Source organism: Rhinolophus hipposideros, assembly GCF_964194185.1.
Source record: "Rhinolophus hipposideros genome assembly, chromosome: 18".
Lineage (NCBI taxonomy): Eukaryota > Metazoa > Chordata > Mammalia > Chiroptera > Rhinolophidae > Rhinolophus > Rhinolophus hipposideros.
The window spans coordinates 14,394,571-14,414,720 of record NC_138064.1 but is presented as its reverse complement, the minus strand read 5'-3'; the positions used below and the strand labels follow the sequence as shown (position 1 = coordinate 14,414,720).

The 20,150-nt window shown below is 55.3% G+C and overlaps 3 protein-coding genes across 4 annotated transcripts; all 3 read right to left on the bottom strand.

Annotated features, from left to right (window-relative positions):
- Window positions 1–1,673: 1,673 nt before the first annotated feature.
- Window positions 1,674–7,385, bottom strand: HOXA5 (homeobox A5). 2 transcript variants are annotated; one of them, XR_013995389.1, is made up of 3 exons: window positions 4,687–5,773; window positions 3,392–3,703; window positions 1,674–1,775 (listed from the first exon to the last, which is right to left on the bottom strand). XR_013995389.1 is itself a non-coding variant. In XM_081080233.1 (2 exons), the coding sequence occupies exons 1-2, from the start codon at window positions 5,579–5,581 to the stop codon at window positions 3,453–3,455; spliced, it is 1,146 nt and encodes a 381-aa protein (XP_080936359.1). In that variant the 5' UTR covers window positions 5,582–7,385; the 3' UTR covers window positions 2,420–3,452. The 2 variants fall into 2 exon arrangements, 1 of the variants encoding a protein (XP_080936359.1); XM_081080233.1 differs by lacking the exon at window positions 1,674–1,775 and having other exon boundaries at window positions 2,420–3,703; window positions 4,687–7,385.
- HOXA6 (homeobox A6) lies at window positions 7,149–11,805 on the bottom strand. The gene is made up of 2 exons (XM_081080234.1): window positions 8,971–11,805; window positions 7,149–7,571 (listed from the first exon to the last, which is right to left on the bottom strand). The coding sequence occupies exons 1-2, from the start codon at window positions 9,410–9,412 to the stop codon at window positions 7,312–7,314; spliced, it is 702 nt and encodes a 233-aa protein (XP_080936360.1). The 5' UTR covers window positions 9,413–11,805; the 3' UTR covers window positions 7,149–7,311.
- Window positions 11,806–15,487: 3,682 nt separating this feature from the next.
- Window positions 15,488–19,807, bottom strand: HOXA7 (homeobox A7). Its single transcript, XM_081079763.1, has 4 exons — window positions 19,614–19,807; window positions 18,892–19,030; window positions 17,946–18,533; window positions 15,488–16,959 (listed from the first exon to the last, which is right to left on the bottom strand). The coding sequence occupies exons 3-4, from the start codon at window positions 18,322–18,324 to the stop codon at window positions 16,640–16,642; spliced, it is 699 nt and encodes a 232-aa protein (XP_080935889.1). The 5' UTR covers window positions 18,325–18,533; window positions 18,892–19,030; window positions 19,614–19,807; the 3' UTR covers window positions 15,488–16,639.
- Between the last annotated feature and the right edge of the window lie 343 nt (window positions 19,808–20,150).

The window sequence follows — 20,150 nt, the reverse complement described above, 5'->3', positions numbered from 1 at the left end:
TACTTTAAAGTTTTTCAATTTAAGCAGTTAAGTATATATCTTAACCAATTAGCACTTGCAGACAACTACCCAATTCCTAAGGAGAAAAAACATTGAGACCCAAGATCCCATTTTTTTGTTTCATTTCTGAGTTGGAGAATCCAACTTAATTCCTCAGATGGGATAGGGGGAACTCTGGTGGGTCCCTTGTGGATGCCCATCCAGAGAAAGACCCCAGGAAAGGCTACAGCATTCCCAGCCACAGCTTTGCCACTGAAGAACGTGGGGGGTTGGGGCCAGAGGGGGTGACTGAGGCCAAGCTGGAATTGCACCCAGGAAAAATTCATTTCACCTTACCTCACCCGCTGGTGCAATATTGGGGACTGTTTTGGAAATCATAGATTATGTAAATTTCCTGGGATCAAACAGAAAGAGCAGCTAACAAAAGATAGGCGGAAATCTCCTAATGACAAACGACCGATTTCTTCCCTAAACTACCCTTTATGACGTGTCAGGGAAAACAATCTAATGGCTCTGGGGACTTTTAAGTTGGGCATTGAAGACACCTCGATTTCCCCCCAAACTTTAGGGCACGGTTTGGAAGAATTTCCCCTGCATGTTAAGGGGAAGTAAAATTCTCTCATCTTTAGTGTTATCTAGGGGGATGTCTGTGTTGCCTTTTGAGGGTCCTGTAGGTAGATGGTTTAATTCTACAAAGGAGGAGAGGAAAAGGAAAGAAGAGAGGGAGAAGAAAGGCAAGGCGGAAGAAAAGAAAGCGCTTTAACTCCTTTCATTTAGCCTGGGGATTCAAACACTAAAGTTAAATCCGGCCATAAAGTTTATTGCTTCAGACTCACAGGCGGGTGAGAACAGTCCCATCGAAATAAAACGAACGTGCAGGCCTGCAAGGTTCAGGGCCTGGTCCCGGGTGCGGGGGAGGGGGTGGTGAACCCTACCCCCAGGTGGGGACCCGAGGTCCCCAGCGTCCTTTGGGCGCTAGCGTCCTGGCCTCGGCCTAGCAACCTAGGGGCCCAGCCTGGAGGTGCGGCCCACGCCTCGCGGGCCTCTGCCACCCTCAAGTTCTCACCAGCCAGCCTGAAACCCTGCCCCGAAGGCAGCCGCCTCAATTCAGTGCTGCCAAAAGACCTAGGCCTGCGAAGACATATTGCCACAGCCCCGTAAGGAATCCCGCCAGAGTCCGCCTCGGCCCTGCCCGGGCCTTTCTTTCAAACTCCAAGCACTCCCAAACGCTGCGCGGTCCTCGGCGCCCGCGCCCCCGCGCCCCACCGTCTCCCAGCCCCCACCCCAGGGCTCCGCGACCCCGGAAGACCCGGGACCCGCCAGCCCGGGAATGGGAGGCGGCCCTGCCAAGTTTCCACACACTGCCTCATTCGCACACAAAATCATCTATTTGCACGCCGGCGAGAGCAGCGGAAGTCATTAACATCCGCGGTGGTGCAACAATTAAAGTTAGGCCTGGGGATGCAGCGCGGTTGCAGGCGCCGTTCCCCGTGAGGTCTCGGCAGAGAAGTCTCCTGGCCCTGATCAGGGAGGCAGAGGAAAAGTTTGCTCTCCCCTTTTGAATGCAGAGGCAACCTCTGAGGTACTGCACCAGAGAAATAGAAAAAGAAAGATGGAGGAAGAAAGTTCCCAGAGTACAAATAAACTTGCAAGCGCTCAGGAGGTGAACTTACCTTAACTCGAAGGGAGCCATTTTTCAGAGTTTTGAGAACTTGTGGTTTGGACACTTCTGGACCTAAAACTGACAATTTGAATGACCAGGCGGCACACGTAGCCTGCAAAAGAGTCAAATGGAGTCCAGCGTCAGTGAGATTATATGTTATGTGGTATATAATGTTGGATGTCAACTCCCCAAAACCATAAAACTTACTTTAATGGCCCCACGTGACTTTTATAGCCAGTGAGCCGATCTGTCTGTGCTATGGATGATTTTACGATCTAATTCATAGACAAAACCCTATTCATTTGGCACCCAAATGTCATATAGCCGGAACTGGGGCTTATAAAGTTTACTGGTTTATAACTTTTAAAAGGAAAGACGGCATCAGTGTAAGCAGTCGGTAAATGTGCAAATCTCTAGTTGCGCTTTAGCTGCTCTGAGGAGTTTCCCAATCGAGCTAAGATGGGGTAAGTACCTTCCATTTGTAGCAAATTAATTGTAGCAAAAGAAGCCAACTGGGTTCAGGGTGAGGAGTGGGAAGGGGTGCCTGTGTCGGTTGGGGAAGAAGGTTTGGGGACCACAACTTGGCATAGCAACCTCTTCAAGTGGAGGCCCAGGATGGCCTTAGGAGAGAGGCAGCATCTGTGTGGGCCCTGAGGGCCGCTAACAAAGCCCTGGGCTTTTCTTTCTTTCTCTCTCTTCCTTTTCTTTCTTTCTTTCTTTTCCTTTCTTTTTTTCTTTTTTTTTTTTTTTGTACCTAGCAAGTTAACTTGGTTTCCTCAGGGATGGGCAGGTTGGACGCAGGCTTTGGAACCACCTAGATAGCTTTTCCACCTTCTGCACTGAACTTTCTGATGGGTCAGAGGTAGTTAGGGAGGCGGTGGGTCAGAGTGTTGGTCTGAGGTCTCCTTGCACAGGCAGGCTGCTCAGGTGGCCTCAGACTCACCCACTCCCAGGACTGGACAAACAGACAGAAGAGCAGAAAGAGCAGCGCACTATTGGGCACAAACCAGACTAAGAGAACTTACAATAGAAAGTTTATTTTTTGTTTCCAGTCAGTATTTTTTTCCTTAAAAACAAATACAAAAAAAAAAAAGCTGATCACAGTTTGCTTAAACAGCCAGACTTGGACAATATTTGTAACTTTGTTCACAAAAACATACATCACTGAAGCTGCGCTTATAAGAGCCACTTCCAGAGTTCGTGCAAAGGGTCCTACAAAGGCACGCAGGGACACACCGCTCGGAGTCACAGTTTTCGTCACAGAGTCACTAGTCACTACACGTCAAACAAGTTGTGTCTCATCAAGTCACCTCTACAACAGCATTAATTACACAAGGAATATAGGTAGTTTGAATAAAAATATCTTTAACAGCTTGGAGCTATTGAGACAGGAACACTTCCACTCACATGCAGTTAAACAACTGGAGTGCAACACACAACATTGGCACTAAACGAGGTCGAAGGGGGACTTTTTTGTGTGTTTTTTTCTCTTTTCTTTTTTGTTATAGTTACTTCAAGTAACACAGCTTGCTTCATATAAATAAGTTAAAACATCTATTTTTTTTTTTTCAAGACAAAGCCATTCAGGACAAAGAGATGAACAGAAAGCAGACCTACTGATACAGGCGCTATAATGGCAATAAACAGGCTCATGATTAAAAGATGAATTAGGGCAACGAGAACAGGGCTTCTTCACAGAAGGAACACAAGGGAGTTTCAGAAAGTCACCTTAGTACTGACACTACGCGGGATCCGCTAATACTGCTCAGTACTTTAAACGCTCAAATACTCAGGGGCGGAAGGCCCCTCCCGCCGCCGCCATGCTCATGCTTTTCAGCTTATTATCTTTTTTCCACTTCATTCTCCGGTTTTGGAACCAGATTTTAATTTGTCTTTCGGAGAGGCAAAGAGCATGTGCTATTTCAATCCTTCTTCGGCGGGTCAGGTAGCGGTTGAAGTGGAATTCCTTCTCCAGCTCCAGGGTCTGGTAGCGCGTGTAGGCCGTCCGGGCCCTTTTGCCTTCTGGGCCACCTATGTTGTCTGCAACAGAAAAGTCAGCGGTTTAGCCACCAACTCCTCAACCCCTGAATACCAAAAGTCCGCCAGCTGGACGAGCCAGGGTCCTGAGCAAGGAAGAGGGGAGAGAAGCTCAACAAGTCGTCCCTCCTCGCCTGCCCACCCCTCCCGAATTTCCTTCCCTCTTCCTTTCTAGAGAGAAAACAATACGATTTGGACTCTGGGAACAATCGGCCCATCCGAGGCTGGAGCCGCGTCCCGGAGAATCGCCTGGTTTTCCCTCACCCTTCTCTTGCCCTCTGGCCCTGCCCTAGGCTCCCCGAGGCGGGGTGCACAGCCCCCCGAGGCTGCCTACCGCTCAGAAACCCACCACAGCAAGGCCCTTTTCTGAGCGTCCCAGTGGCCTCCAGGTCACCCTCCCTTAAAGTTCCAGCCTTGCGAGCCGCCTCCTGTTCCAGCCTGCACGCTTGGGGCGCCTGCTTTCTTTTTCTTCCCTTTCCTTTCCTGCTTTCCCTCCTGCCCCAAACTTCAGGATCCCGCCGGCTGTCGCCTGGATTATTCCCCCCCAAGCCCCTTTTTGGGGACTCTAATTAGTAACGCTGTTTCCCCAGCGTAGCCCTCCTCATAAATTATCCGCCCTGACAAGCCCGATTCACGGCCCCTACTGCCATCCTCTACCTCTCTGCGCCCTGCTCGGCTGGCCTGACCCGGGAGCGCGTTCCGAGGCGCTGGGGTTCGACATGTTTTGTTTTGTTTTTTCCTTTTCCCCCCTTTCAACGTCTAAACTTGCCTGGCTATCTGCCCTTTCCCCCCACCCCCACTTGCGAGCGCTGGGCGCCGCAGAGAAGAGAAGGAGGAAGGAGGAAGGCAGGGAAGGAGACCCGCGGGGAGAGGCTCCAGAGGGCTGGAAGAGGCGAGGCCAGGAGGGAGAGAGGGCGGTAAAGGAGAGCGGGGGACCGAGAGCCGCGCCCCGCGGCCGCGTGGGTTTAGGGAAAGGCTGGCGTTACCATGACTTATGTGCAGCTTGCGCATCCAAGGGTAGATCTGGGGCTGAGCGGGCGGCGCCGGGCTCGGCTCGCTCTGCGCGCTCGCCTGCTCGCTGCTGGCGGGGGCGTCCTCCTCGGCTCCGGACGCTGTGCCAACCCCCTCTCTGCTGTTGATGTGGGTGCTGCCGGCGTTGGCCGAGGCGCCGCTGGAGTTGCCCAGGGAGTTTTTCCCGCCGTGGTGGCTGTCGCTGCCGGGCGAGGGGGCCACCGCGGAGCAGGGCAGCGGGTCAGGCGGAGGCGAGTGCGTGGACGTGGCCGGCTGGCTGTACCTGGGCTCGGCGGGCGCCGTGCTGGCGCCGGCCGCGTAGCTGCGGGCGCGCTCCCCGGAGCCAAAGTGGCCGGAGCCCGAGCGGCCGACGCTGAGATCCATGCCATTGTAGCCGTAGCCGTACCTGCCGGAGTGCATGCTCGCCGAGTCCCTGAATTGCTCGCTCACGGAACTATGATCTCCATAATTATGCAACTGGTAGTCCGGGCCATTTGGATAGCGACCGCAAAATGAGTTTACAAAATAAGAGCTCATTTGTTTTTTGATATGTGTGCTTGATTTGTGGCTCGCGGTCGTTTGTGCGTCTATAGCACCCTTGCACAATTTATGATGAATTATGGAAATGACTGGGACATGTACTTGGTTCCCTCCTACGTAGGCACCCAAATATGGGGTACGACTTCGAATCACGTGCTTTTGTTGTCCAGTCGTAAATCCTGCCTGATGACCTCTAGAGGTAAACTCGTGCACTAATGGGGGAGTTGGGTGGAGGCAAGAGGGGTGGCGCGCGCGCCCCCGGCGCGTGCCCGCCGCCCGCCGCCGCCGTTCAGTCGGACTCGAGCGCCACCCGCTGGAGGCAGGGCGCATCGCTCCGCTTCCGACCCGGGGCTGCAAGGGCCGGGGTCGAATTGAGGTTACAGCCCATTATGGCAAAATTATTGCATTTCCCTCGCAGTTCCATTAGGATGTACCAATTGTGAGGCCGTCAGCTGCCGATCGCGTGCCCGGCGAGGATGCAGAGGACTGGGGGGAGATGGTGACTTGGATTTTATTTACAACAACTTTATTTCCCCGCTGTGTAGCCCCTCTTATTTTTGTGTCGAGTTTGGGGTCGGTTCTGCCCGTGGTGCCGGCAGCTCTGAAATTTGAAAATACAGATATCACCTTCGGGGAAGAAGGGGGGAGGCCATTTAGCCAATTGGAGAAATAAATCCTGCCCACAGCAGCAGCTACAATTATGGCTCTGTTTTTGCGAGCGCATGAGGGGCAGTGTCCCTGCCGCTCTTAAATGACAGGCGTCTATTAAAGATAGCTTTTGTGTAGTGCTTCTCCGAGGCGAGGTCAAATTCCATACACTTTTATAACCAGGTTCGATTTTTCTTTCGTGTAAATATGGTTCTCATGTCGTTAGTTTGCTATTTGATTTGTTTTAAGTATCCAGCCTGGAGAATCTTCACCACTGGGTCCTTTTCCTCTGGCCACCCGGGCCCCAAGTCGGAGGGTTCTCTGTGAACCCAGCGAGTGGGCCAGGCTCCCTGCAGCCACAGAAGCCGCTTGGGGGCTGGGGATCCGTGGGCCGAGTTATTAGGGTCTTGCTTAAACCTCCAGGAGTAAAATGAGGGCGCTAATGGAAGCATTGCGTGGCAGTGCCTAGTATCTCCGTAGTTATTTTCCTGGGATCTGAAAGACGAAAGTAAACCACGAATATAGCCGAAAGGCATGGGGAGATCTTCTCGCTGGAGGCCCAGCGTCGCAGGCGCCCCTGGCACGTTTGGAAACCAGAACTCTTGCCGCTCCCATGGCCCTGGTCCCCTCCTGAGGTCCTGAAAGCTGCTGTGGTGGCAGCACCGGCACTGTCGGAGGCAAGGAGCGGGGATCCGGAGCCCGGATCCTTCGGGAGCCCAGTCGCTCCCGGGGATGTAAACTTCCACCCGCGCCCAGGTTGGCTGGGCTCGGCTGAGGCTGCTTCTCTTCCACGGACGGTTGCGCGCAGGGCCGAAAGACTTAAGGCTCTCTCAGGGCCCCCTTTGTTCCTCGCGCTTCTTCCTGTCTGGGGGCTGCCTCGGAGGCCAGCGCAGTGCTGGGGCCCCAGCCTTTAGGCCCCCTCTTTGCAGTGGCCGCAGTCGATTCGGTGGTGCCCTCCGGGACTTGATGGCTAGGAACCGAGGCCAAAACGCCCAGGCACCAAAAGGGGCTCGGTCCCGGGGCTCTTTCCTCTTCAGCAACCCCGCGGCCCGAACTCAGGGGCGCGTAGAGGCGCTTGTACAAGAGGCGGAGACGAATTTGGGGCGCGCCTTGGGATCCGGAGAGGGCTTGGGCAGCCTTGGAGAGCGGGACTGTGGATGCAGTGCGACTTGCTCCACCGCTGGGATTGGCTGTGTGTGTGGTTTTTTTCTTTCTTTTCTTTTTTTCTTTCTTTCATTTTTTTTTTTTTGGTAAGAAATAAATGCTCAGGCGTTTGCAAAGCTCCGGGCTCCCCTGAAGCTGCGTGGGCCCCACGGAGGGGAGCAAGTGGGGAGAAAAGTTGGGGAGCAGGCAAAGGCAAGGGGGCGAAGCCAAGGGGGGTTGCAGCGCTGGCCTGGTCCCTGCCCAGGCGTCTACTCGCCCGCCTTTGCCTCGGCTTCCTCCCCGCTGGGCTGTGTGGAATTGATGAGTTTATTTTCCTTTTTCCACTTCATGCGGCGGTTCTGGAACCAGATCTTGATCTGGCGCTCGGTGAGGCAGAGCGCATTGGCGATCTCGATGCGGCGGCGCCGGGTCAGGTAGCGGTTGAAGTGGAATTCCTTCTCCAGCTCCAGCGTCTGGTAGCGCGTGTAGGTCTGGCGGCCTCGGCGCCCGTGACTCCCGTACACAGCACCTGCGGGCAGAAATGGCCAGGCGCCAGTCCACCAGGATCGGGTAGCCGAACCAGTCAGCCCCGCACCCAGCGCCCCGGGGCCTCTGGACTGGAAACAACCCGCCTCCACTCCATCCTCTCCCACTACGTCTTGGGCCAAAAGTCGGCTGGATGGGAGAAGATGATTTCATACCACGCGAGATGTTTTCCACCTAAAACAACTTGGGGTGGGAAGTTACTGTTTTTGAAAAATCTGCTCTGTGAGAAAGCATTCCAAGCAAAAGAATATAATAAGCATTCTTAATTCGGGGTTCTTAGGTCGTGTTTTTGTGGGAGTGTAGTGTGTGTGTGTGTGTGTGTGTGTGTGGGAGTGGTGGGTGTGGGACACTGTGTGAGCAGGCTAGACACTTTGAATTCACACACAGATCTCTGGGAAGATACCACTGTGGCCAGCCAGTCAAGGCTCAACAACACGCTTTTTGGAAAATTAAAATGGTCAGCCTTCTCAAATCTTTGTAAATCCCCCCCAATTGTATGGCCCTTTTGAGAAACGCAGAGCTCCCTTGAAAAAACAAGTGGATTTTAAAGCAAAATACAATAAGTTTTAAAATCCGAATTAGGTTCTGTCCTGCTCCAAGGAGTCCCTGTGGAGGTTTTTGAAACGGGAGGCAAAGAGATGGAGCTATGGGCCATATGGGGTTCCTGGAAATGTAGGATGGTGATGGGCTATCTGCTTTGGTGCCAAAGGGGCCCATGGGTGGGGGGATCCCCCAAGCTAGGTGTATGAGACTCAGGCAGGGCCTCAGAAGGAGGCAGAAGTTGGCTGTAGGTGAGCAGTTGAGTGGAAGGGGGAGGAGGGGTGGGAGAAAAGAGAAAAAATACCGAGCCTTAGGATGTGGCCCTCCAAGGCTTTCGAGAGACCCTGGAAGAGGTCATGTGAGGGCCTCTATCTATGGGGGTCTCTGAAGGGCAGAAAGGAGAAGGGGTTGCAGGTGAAGGGGTGTTATCAGTGATGGGTGAGAAAGCCATCTCCGCTTGGGAACCTGAGCAGGGTGTTACCAGGGAGCAGTGTGGGCAGGTGCTCTGTCCCCATCCATCCTAGCTCTCTCTTCAGGTTGCCCCTGTCACGGGGTCTCACATAGTATGGCAGTGACCCCCACACACTCCCCTAAGGTGTCACCTTACATGGACACTAGTGGCATGCCTTCACTCTGCCACAGCTTGATTGCCCCATTGGGAATGGGTTGGGTTTTTTATTTTTTTAAATATCTCTTTTAAAAGCCAAACAAACTTTGTTCATTATTTCCTCCTGTGTTCCTATTTCCTCTGTCGACTTTCTCTGTCTCCTCCTTCCTTCTTTCCCTGCCTCCTTCCCCCTCTCCTTCCACTCTCTTTGGGGGGCGACAGGGAAATGCCTTACCCGCGCAGGAGTTCATCCGCTGCATCCAGGGGTAAACAGGACTCGTGTACTTCCGGTCGGTGCCTTCGTCATGCAGGGCTTTGCCCGGCACACTGCTGCTGTCGGGTTTGTACTGCTGCTCGGGAGAAAAGTGCAGGTAGTCCCCGGGGCCCCTCTGTTTGCCACTGCCCGAGGGCGAGGCGCCACTGAGGTCCTTATCAGAATAGAAACACGAGGCCCCGTACTCGTAGGACGCCCGATTGCAGGCCAGGACCGAGTTGGACTGTTGGTAGAAACAAGGTGAGGTGTACGTCTTGTCCGGGAGGCTCGACGCCCCGTACGAGGCCGGGAAGGGCCTCAGCGCGTCATAGCCGGCCGGGTAGAGGGGCAGCTGGCCCAAGAAGGAGTCCTGGCCGCTGGGCAGGCTCCCGGGGAAAGTGGGATTCACAAAATAGGAACTCATTTGCGCGCCCCACTGCAGGACTGTGATTTGTTGTGTATTAGTACATCTGGCTATAACTATTAGTAGTCATCGAACTGGTTTGTTTCTGGATGGCCGAACGCCAAAAGCGACAGCAGCAAATCGCACCAGCTGACGCGGCGGCGGCCAATGGGAGCGAGCGCCGGAGCCCGCTCCCCGGGGACCGCGGCGACCGAGGCAGCAAAGTTACAAACAGCCCCCAGCCCGCCTGCCCGCCGCCCGCCCGGCAGATTAATGGGCGCGCACAGCCGGGCCGCCCGGCTGCCCTTTGCGAACGCCCCCCGCGGGCACCGCCGGGTCAGAGGCGCGCGGACCAGGCCCGGGTAGGGGTGCTCGTGCCGCCGCCAGGCCCGCCAGGCCCGCCAGGCCCGCTGATTCCTCCTCCCCTATTTGCCTTACTAGATTTTGCTGGTTTTCACCTCCAAACAGGAAACCTGACAGCCGCACGCCTGGCGGGTGGGGGGGGGGCGGTGACAAGAATGGCTTTCCTCGGTGCGGCCTGTCCTCCCGGCAAGGCCCTTAGTTTGCCCCTCCCCCTGCACGCCCCTACCCGTGGGTGCGGGTTCCGGAGCCAGAGAAGGGCTCTGAGAAACCAGGCCTGAGCTTCCTTCTCCGTATCCCTGCGCCTTAGGAATCCGTGCATCCCCTCCTGTCCTCCTTCCCCACTCCCACCAGGGGCCTGGGCCTGCCAGCCACTGAGGGCGGCAGGCTCACCTGAAGCTGACCAGAACGCGGCCAAACGTATCTCTTCCCCCGCGGGTCCCCTCCTCCCACAAACAACACGTCTCCTTTGAGTCCCCACTCGCTCCCCTCCAATGGCCAGCGACTGCCTAGCCTCAAAGCCGCCCCCCAAGCTGTGCGCCCCGGTCCCGCGTTTGAACCCAGGAACCGAGAGGCCAGAAATCAATGGTTTTAACAAGAAAGGGACCTGCAGAAGAGTGGCCGTGAGAATGAGCACCGAAGGCAGCGGTGCGACATGCTCCCCTTGCCCAGCGCCCCTGGAATCTCCCTCTGCCACCTGGACTGCTCAGAACTGAAAGATCCAGATGTGGAATCTCAGTTCTCATTCCAGAGGTGCAGGCGACCCAGGGTCCCTGGCCCAGCCGGGCACAGAGGGCAGCTCCGTTGGGCCCAAGGCTGAGGGATAATTGATGTGCTTGATTTTGGGGATCCCCACGCCCCACAGTGTCCTGGGGTGTGTCTTCTTTCCTGCCTTTCCTGGGACTGATCCAGGGCCTGCCTCCCGCAGTCGCTCCAGAATGGGGACCAGTTGTCTCGCTGGCTCCAGGAAATCGTCTGAATTGCTTTTACCGCAGTCCCAGGCCTGGCCTTTCCCAGACTGGACATGAAAAGCCTGTCCTGGGCTCCCCTCTCTTGGATGAGAGGTGTGCCTTCCAGAGAGTTGACTTTTACAGCGCATGGATCAATCTCATTTTGTAAAATGTGATATCTTTCCAATGGCATTTTTATGACTGTATTTGTTGGGCTTGTAAAACCCCTTGAATTAGTAGTTCTGTGGAGGTTGAAGAAAGACTATTTATACGATTTGGTTGCATTTCTGGAGGGTGTTTATAAGATCTGTAAAACTCTGGCAAATACAGAGAATGGAGTTCAAGATTTGGGGGGTGGCAATGCCCCCCTAGGAATCCAGCAACAACTTCCTTAATTTCTTGCTTGCTTTTCGATTTTTTTCTCCTGTCCTCACTTCCCCCAAAGAGAAAAAAAAAAATGGGAAAGCACTGGGCTAAGGCCGGCCTCCTCACAGGCTAGTGTGCACCCTTGAAAGCGGCTGTTGCCAACCTCCTGGGGACTGTGCCCAGAAACCTTGTGGTTGCACCCAATAAAACTAAGCCGGGAAAGTTTCTCCTTTGCATATATAATGAAGGACCTGGCAGGAGACGATAGAATTTAACATTTCCCTTGTATTTCTTCACGGAAAGGATCTGATAGGTGAAAATGAAACCTCAAGAGTCAAAAATTAAAAACGGAATTATTTTTTAAAGCTACGTTCCAAGAATATCATGTTTGAGTCATTGTTTCTTAAACAAGACCATCAGATGACAGTGATTTCAAGCAAGTTATTATTATGTAAGATGAAAAAACATTTGGAGAGATTGATAAATGTTTACATTGATAATTTCTGCTTCATTCCTCCATATCCCATAGTTTTGGGGCTGGTGGCAGTTTACTACTGTTACTATTATTTGTTATGTTTTGACCTGGATTCTCGATCTAATAATGGTCCCAGCCAACAAGAGAATTTGATTTCTCAGCTAACAGCCAAAAACCATTATATTTCTAGCTTCTATAGGCACTAAGATGGAAAAAAATTGATTAAATTGAAATCTCTATGTTAGCCAAGACTGGTACATATCATGTTGGCAGCCGCCCAAATTTATTTCTCATCATATACATATATATATATATATATATATATATATATATATATAGAGAGAGAGAGAGAGAGAGAGAGAGAGAGAGAGAGAGAAACAGAGAAACAGAGAGACAGAGAGACAGACAGAGACTGACTCAGGCAAGAAAAGAAGCCCCAGACTGTGGAGAGAGCCTTTCCTGGGACGGTGAGAATGGCCACCAGGGCTCTCTCCGTTAAAGACACGCAGAAAGCACTTACCTTTCAGTTGCTCTTCAAGGGGGATGGGATGGCAAGCAGGGCCCCACAATCCGACTTTTCCCTGGGCTGCCCACTGAGCTCCTCGACTTTCGCCAGACTGAGTGGTGGCCTGCCGGTGTGGGGGAACCTTGAAGGCCATCTCAGCCGCCCGGATCTCTAGACCAGGCCAGAGCCCACAGCACACAGGTGCGGCCTCTGCCTGTCACAGGCCCTCGCCTGGGACCAAAGCCCACCTTCCTTGCCATAGCCAATCCTCCTCAGAGCCAGACAGGCCTGCAGGCCTCAGGACTAGGAGTGGTCTCTCTGATTTCAAAATCCCCAAAGCGGCGCGTTCCTCGAACCAGCGTGCGCCCCCAGGGCGCCTGGGGACACGCAGTTTGGATAGAAGCCACCATGACGTGCCAGGCGGCCTGTGCAACCAGTCTCCATGGTGCTGGGGGGAAAAGGGGACCCGAGCCTAGTCGGGCGTCCAGCTTCTGTCAGGTGGCCAAGGCGCGGGAGGTTCCGGGCCAGTCCGGCCCTGGGAGACCGCCCCTCAGGTCCTCCCTCGCCCCCCTCTCCTCGGCCTCCTCGGGAATCTCTGAGGGGCCCGCGCAGCAGTCGCGCCTGGCTGCACGACGCGGGGCTGCGGCTGGCGTCGGTCCCGGCGACGGCCACAGCGTGGCAGCAGCGAGCGCCCGGCGCGGTCGCAATAAATAATCTGCCCGCGGCAGCCGCAGTCAGGCCGCCCGCGGCCCTTCGCTGCAAATACGCCGCTTTATCCGCCCTGAGCGCACCCACAGCACCCGCGGGCGTCCCGAACCTTCACAGCCCCATCTTAAATATCCAATTCACACCAAGGTATTGTCTTAACGTGGGAAAACAACAACCAAAACCAAACCACAAACAAAAACAACTCGAGCCCAGAACCTCAGGGCGGTTTCTGGTCGCTATCCCAGGAAGCTCCCGGGGCAAATCTGACCGAGAGACACCCGGGACAAACCGCGGTCTGTGCCACCGCGCGACATAAAGCCACCGTTCGCGGCCCCCTCGGCCCAGGCGGCGCCACAGTCCTCTTGCCGCTCCCGGAAGGTGGGCGCACGGTCGCCACCCCGCTGCGCCAAGGCGGGTGGGGGGGTCCCCCTATCGCCCAGACTTGGCTTGCGTCCCCCTTCAACCTTAGCTTCGGGCCCCGGCCCCTCGCAATAATACCACTCCATCCTTTGCACCGAAACTTCCCGCCAAGCATCACCCAGCCAATTAACCCCATCCTCTCCTCCAACACAGAATTCCACCCGAGCACCTCTTCCCTCTCCTCCGCGCTTCTGACACCCTTCTCATCGGAAAATCGCGTGGAGGGAAGCAGGCGATCAGCAGAAGACTCTGGCTGACTTAGTAAGTTTCGGGTTTCTTCCCCTCGTTCTACCTTCCTCTCCGGAAACCAGTTCCCACGGAATAGAAGGTGCTATGTTGATGCTATAAACGCCTGTCGATTAATTAATTACTTCACTTTGCCCTCACCTCTTCCCACCTTCCCAGGTAGGAAACTGTCCCCAATTCAGTCGCACCAATTGGGTCATGAATGAAAAAAAGAAAACAAATCCAAACCCGAGAGGCTGGCGGGAACGCAGGGTGCAGGGGCACTTCCTTTGGGGCTCAGACAGGTCGCTGGAGAAGGGGAGAGAGCCCTCGGTGCTCCTGCCCCGTGCCAGGGCGCTGTGCCACAGGAAGGCGGGTATTCTATGCCACGGGGAGGAGGGGAGTGTGTATGTGTATGTGTGTGTGTGTGTGTGCGTGTGCGTGTGTGTGTGTGTGTGTGTGGTGGCTGTAGTGTGTGATGGGGGGGCGAATGTGAACGGGTGAGTGTGGGTGATGGGGAGTATACCCCTCTTCAAAGCCTCCCTGGGTGCCCTCTCCCATCGCCGCCGGCGCCGGCTGCCATCTCACCACCTTTGCTCCTGTCTCCCCACATGTCTCACCTTCAGATGGCGGCTCCCAGAAGCTCCTGCCCCTCTGACAGCTGTCGCTTGGGCAGCCCGGAGAGACGAATCGTCCTCCTTCCTGATGCCAGAGGACGCAGGAAATTAGCCAGGTTGCGAGTTGCAAAGCGGCCGCCGCGGCGCCGGGAACTGAGCGCGCCCCACCTCCAGCGGGAGCGGCTGGGCCGGGCCGGCCCCGGGCCTCTTCTCGCTCGTCATCGCCGGACAAAGCGCAGCAGAGCCGGGCTGGAAGGCAGAGCTCCGAAGCAGGCAGGACCGAGCGGAGCAAAAGAATGCGGCTCTATTCTCGCAAGGGAAATTATAAAAAAGTTCATGTTCACGGTTTCCATCCACATGACCGACAGCGGCCAATGGAAGGGCCGAACAACTCATAAAGTTGTATTGCAAAGTTGTAAATTTTCATAAACAACAACGGATTTATGACCCTTTCCCCATCTCTAAGAGGAGGCAGCTCTTACACAGGCGCCATCTTACCACGGAGGCCGCCCCGACTTGGGGCCGCAGGTTTTACAGACCCAGTTGGGCCGGGTTTTATTAAAAGAGCAATAAGAACAGGGCCCAGCCCAGGCAGGAGACTGGAGTCGAGGTCCTCGCCCGCCGAGCTCACGCTGTTCTGCGCTGTCCCCACCGCCCCTGGCCCCTTCCTCAGCCCCTCATCTTTCCCGGCCCCCAGACGCCCCTGCCGAGGCTTGCAGCCCCGGTCTGAGGCCCCTGCCCCTTCTCATACCCTTCAGCTGCAGTGGGGCGCCCTTGCTTGGCCTGAATGCGGGGTGAAGCGGCTGCGTCAGAGGCCCCGAAAAGCACCTCCTAGCCTGAAGCCAGGTTCAGGGCTCATGGAGAATTCGGGATCAGTCGCAGAGTGATACCCCTTTGCAAGCCCACCCCACAACCTTCGAGGAAAGAGCGGATTTTGGATTCGGTCATGGAATTTATGGAGGGTTTTAGGGAGGTTCATAGAATACAATGTATCCATCGAAGATTCCGTTTTCAAGGGATTTGGAAGATGTTTGTCCGCACACACAAAAACCAGACAAAAAATTTCACACAGAGAAATACACACAATTACGGACACACAGAAACGCATACACTCAAGTATGGACACAGAAATACATGCAATTGTTTACACACAGAAACACGGTCACTCAATTACGGACACAGAAATACATACAATTATGGACTCGTGTAAAAATACACACAGACATACACAGAAATACACGTACAAAAAGATGTACACAGATACCTATACAAATCCACACATAAAAAATCTACACAGGACGGGACTCAACACACATATACACGCAATTCAACACCCAACACTTGGACTCTATTTGTCCTTCCACTTTTGCTTGTCTAAAGCCTCTTTGGGTACACACACAGAGCCGGGGCTTGCTCTCCAGCCATGCTCACCTTCTACCGCAGCCCCCCCAAAGCAGTCCACGTTTCTTTGTCACCAAGCATCTTTATTTTTCTGTTACATAAAACACAGTTAGCTGGGCAAGACTGGAAGCATACCTTCCTTTTCCTGGAACCCCAGGAGCTGAGAGGGACGAGGGGGACGCAGGACGACAGAGGAGATGAAGGGCATTGTGGAGGGCATTAGCACTCCCCACCTGCTATAGAGTTAGCTCAAGACAACACACCATGCTACAAAGTCACCCCATTAACACATTCTTCCCAAGTCAAGACATTGCCCTACAAATGAGCTCCAAGACTATATAAATGACAAAAAAATCTTATTCAAATATACATTATTTGCTATTGTAGGAAAAGTCATTCAACATGGCTGGGCAGTAGGACACAGGGGCCAGGAAGGGGTAGGGAGGCTGGGAGCATCTCTGCAGTCCTACTAAACAGAAGCTAACTCAGAGTTCTGCAGCTAGCTTAGGAATGCTCCCCTCCAGAAGTGGGGGATAGGCCTGAACTTGGGGTACCCAGGCCAGAGAAGGAGAGATTCTAGGTTGTAGCACTTAGAATGCTTTGGAATAAATAAATTATTCTTCAATTTAAATAGAAGCCAATGCCCTGGTCCCCAGACCCCAGCACCTTCTCAGTGCAGCCTCAGGAACCCCAAAGGCTGCCAGCCGCAAGCAGCAGGGGCCTGGCCTGGGAGGGGCCGGCACTAGGTAGCAGGTGAGCCAGTGAGCACAAAATAGGTAGTTTGGGACAAGTAGGTAGTACTGAGAGAGTCAGGTCCTTGACAGTATGGGGGAGGTGCTAGGTGCCTGCCAGTGTTGGGACACTTCTGGGCTTCCTGGGAGTGGAGGCCCGCTGGGGCTGGGCCCATAGGTAGTTTGGGAGTGCCTCTCCGAGGCCTGTGCTAGGTAGTATTTTAGCCTTGCCAGCACAGAGCCAGCCGGCCTTGGGTTGAGGAGGGTGTCTGCAGGGGGTCCTCGGAGGCAGAGGGGATCCCCAAGGGGATCCGATCTAGGTGGCTGCTCAGTCCAGAAAAGTTGGGAGCTGGAGTGGGTAATGGGGTACAGGTTGGGGACTTTTTTTTTACACATTTTATTTTTCCCACTTTTGTAAATAAAATCGGTGAGTCTCTAAAGACGCTTTCCCGAGTGTCTGGTGCAGCCAAGGGCCTGGCTAGGCGGCCCCTCATTCCTCTTCCTCGTCGTCCTCTTCTTCCTCGTCGTCCTCCTCGTCGGCCTTCTCCGCAGCGGCGGCAGTGGCTGCAGCAGCCGGCACAGAGCCCTCGGGGGCTGCTGCGGCGGCCGGACCCTCGTCCTTATGCTCTTTCTTCCACTTCATGCGGCGGTTCTGGAACCAGATCTTGATCTGGCGCTCGGTGAGGCAGAGCGCGTGGGCGATCTCGATGCGGCGGCGCCGGGTCAGGTAGCGGTTGAAGTGGAATTCCTTCTCCAGCTCCAGCGTCTGGTAGCGCGTGTAGGTCTGGCGGCCTCGCTTCCTGTCGGGCCCTGCAAGCAGACATATGGACACATGGACACAGGGACAGACAAGCCAACAAGGACACGACAGGACAGTGTATTAGCTAGGCCGCTGTCCCAGAGCTCGCACCTTCATCCCGGCCCTGACCCGGGATCGAGTCCCCCCTCCGCACCGCGCCCCGGACCTGAGCTGGGGGAGGAGCGGGAGTGGCAGGGGAAGACCCCAACTGCGGTGCCAGACGCGCAGGCAGCTCCATGAGGAGGGAAGGCGCAGAATCCCAACTTTACAACCGCCCTTTCCAGCCGGATAGGCTTTCACAATGTCCTGCTTCCCTCTAACAAAGAGAAATTGTAAATATAGAGTGTGGGCAAGTGGGAGACGCTGCGCTTTTGCCATTCAAAGACGAGCCGGGCCGCTTCTCCGCCTGGTTAGGCAAGTGGGAGACCCTAGGGCGGCCAGCGCTCCAGGGGCGCCTTCTCTCCCCAGCAGCCCGTGTCCCCACCCCCGGACCTTCCTAGGGCACTCCGACTCCCCGTTCCCGCTCCTGACACCCCCCACACACACACCTACCCCAGCCTTTAAATGGCCCCTGGCACAGGGGCGTGTGAGGGGCCCTGAAGGGTTAGGCTTTCCTTGCTTTTGAGAAAGAAAAGCCAGGCTGAAATGAAAAGGAGGAGGGAGGGAGGGAGAAGAAAGGGAGGGAGAAAAAGAGGGGGAATAGCGAACAAACAAACTTAATGTTAAAATTCCAAGGCAAATGGAGTTAAATAAATTTACGAGGATTGAACCCATTAATTGGGCCATAAAAAGTTTTATGAGCCTCATTTACATACAATGCTATGGGCTCTCCACGCTATGGCGCCTCGGCTCTAATTAAAAGCAGAAAGGCAGCGCCGCCAGGAGTCCGGGGGCCGCCGGCGTGCAGCCGCCTGGCTCCCAGCTCCGCGCTCCCCAGCCCGGTTCTCCCCGCTCCCACTCGGCCGGCTCACCCGGCCCGCCTAGCGGTTGCGCCTACCTGAAGACCGCATCCAGGGATAGATGCGGAAATTGGCCTCGGCCGGACCGTGCAGCGCGCCTTCGTCCGCCTTGTCGCAGGCGCCTTTGGCGAGGTCACTGCAGAGCCCGGGGATGTTTTGGTCGTAGGAGGCGCAGGGCAGGTTGCCGTAGGCGTCGGCGCCTAGGCCGTAGCCCGACGCGAATGGGCTCTGATAGAGGGGGCTGTTGACATTGTACAAGCCCGGTACGGTGGAAGCGAAGGCACCGGCTCCCGCCCCGTAGCCGCTTCTCTGCGAGTTGGGCGCAAAGGAGCAAGAAGTCGGCTCGGCATTTTGGAACAGAGAAGCCCCCGCCGTATATTTGCTAAAAAGCGCGTTCACATAATACGAAGAACTCATAATTTTGACCTGTGATTTGTTGTCCGGCAGCTTTCAGTGTCGGTTTTACGAGGTAGCGTGATATATGATAACATTACACCCCCAGATTTACACCAAACCCCATTTTCTTTTGGACGGAGCTCGCCGCAGCACGTGACCGGCCACATGACCGCCTCCGCCAATCTCCGCAGCCCTCACAGGTGGTCTCTCTCCGCGGGGCCCGCGGCAGCCTAGAATGGAAGGGGAAGAGGCTCAAATATGTAGCCCACGAATCTGCCCGCGCCCAGCCGGCGTGGCGTCCTGAGGGGGAAAAAGCACCCCAGGCTCCGTGGGAGCGCTTAGTCGGCTGCCAACCTGGACGCCCAGCCTGCAGAGGCCACCCGGGGGCGGCCGGGCGCAGCCCGTTCTTGCTTATTATTGAACCCTGGACCAAGCCTGCGGGTCCCCCCTGCCCCTCTTCTGCCCACTGACGCAGCCCCGCGAGGGGCTCTACTCCCCCACGCAAGCCCCATGGTGACCGAGTGGGCAAGTCTCTGCTCTGGGTAAATCTCCTCCCACCCAAGTCCAGCGGGCGATAGGCCGACTTACTCCCATCCAGGAGGGAACCGGCGCAGCTTCGCTTCCAGCTGCAACGAGAACGCCACGGCAAACTGGAACCATGTGGTTCGAATAAAGTCAAGGTCTCCTGGCTTCCTTTCCTTAATCAGTCGCGCACTGTTTATCTGCCCTAAAGGAAGCAGTGAAATATTTATCTATTAATGAGCCTCATTTGCCAACAGATTTATTAACGTGGGATTCCCCTTCCTCCTGGACCCCGCTGCCTCCTCAGGCTCTGTACTTTCGCTCCTGGGCACCTGACTGGCCTCCGGCAGCCTGAGAAATGGCTGGACACTCTTTTGTCCTTTCCACAACCCTTGCTTTTCCCTGGCTGAAGGGGAACCAAGTCTCTTTTCCCCAGCTTGAAGGAACCTCAGGCCCTGCACCTCTCCAGGTATCCCTGGCACCCTGAGGTTTCTAGTAGCTTCCGCTTGGACCACCTCTGGGCCTCTGCAGCAACTCATGGGACTGAGTGCAGGGGAGCAAACTGGCTTTAGAGCCAATTGGGTGGGGAGGGGGGCCCAGGTGCCTGGGGACTGCAGCCCACCATAGATCTCCATTTCTTTTGGAGACCCCAAGGACAAATAGGGAGACCCCTCTCAAAACGCCACCCAGTTCTTGCGGCTTCACCTTTCCAAAGAAGATCTCGCAGAGAGTGGAGCGCACTGTGGTCTCACTCCCTCCTGTCCAGGCCTCCAACTGGTGGAGCTTACCTTCCTAAGCCTCCAAACACTGCGCAGGGTTGGAACAGCCAAAGCCCCTGGCGCCCACCGCTCCCTGGAAGGTGGTGGGGCAAAGCTTTCCCCTAAACGCCTCATAAACTGCCCAGGCCACTCTAGAAAGCCCGGCTGCCAGGTCAGTACGACTTTTACTGCTCGGCTCGATTGCACACCATAAACCCGACCTCACAATGGAATTGCCCCGGAAATTCTCCTCTAAATTATAGAGTTTGGTTCCTCCTGTACAAAGCGCTTCCCATCACTTTCAGAGGGTCCAGGCCGCCCTGTTCACCGCACCCTCTCAGGGGGTCTTAGGAGCACAAAGGGCGGCAGGAGGGCTCAGACCCGGGTGCAATGGAGCCAGCCCCGGCTATGGCTTAGTGGACAGCCCGAGGGCGTGGATGGGAAATCGGGGGCTGTCGGGGCAGGTGGGGCCAGGGTGGTGTCCCCTGGAGGTACAGGGGCCATGGTGGGGGGGGGGTGGCTACATCCGGGATGTGCTTTATGGCGCGTCAGGATGCTAGCGGATCT

Excerpts from the sequence above, each read along its gene's own strand:
- HOXA7 (XM_081079763.1), bottom strand. The coding sequence starts at position 18,324 with ATGAGTTCTTCGTATTATGTGAACGCGCTTTTTAGCAAATATACGGCG. Across the intron at positions 16,960-17,945 it reads TCCCTGGATGCGGTCTTCAG|GGCCCGACAGGAAGCGAGGC; the intron begins GTAGGCGCAACC and ends GTCTGCTTGCAG.
- HOXA6 (XM_081080234.1), bottom strand. The coding sequence starts at position 9,412 with ATGAGTTCCTATTTTGTGAATCCCACTTTCCCCGGGAGCCTGCCCAGC. Across the intron at positions 7,572-8,970 it reads GCGGATGAACTCCTGCGCGG|GTGCTGTGTACGGGAGTCAC; the intron begins GTAAGGCATTTC and ends TTCTGCCCGCAG.
- HOXA5 (XM_081080233.1), bottom strand. The coding sequence starts at position 5,581 with ATGCGCCCTGCCTCCAGCGGGTGGCGCTCGAGTCCGACTGAACGGCGG. Across the intron at positions 3,704-4,686 it reads CAAGCTGCACATAAGTCATG|ACAACATAGGTGGCCCAGAA; the intron begins GTAACGCCAGCC and ends TTTCTGTTGCAG.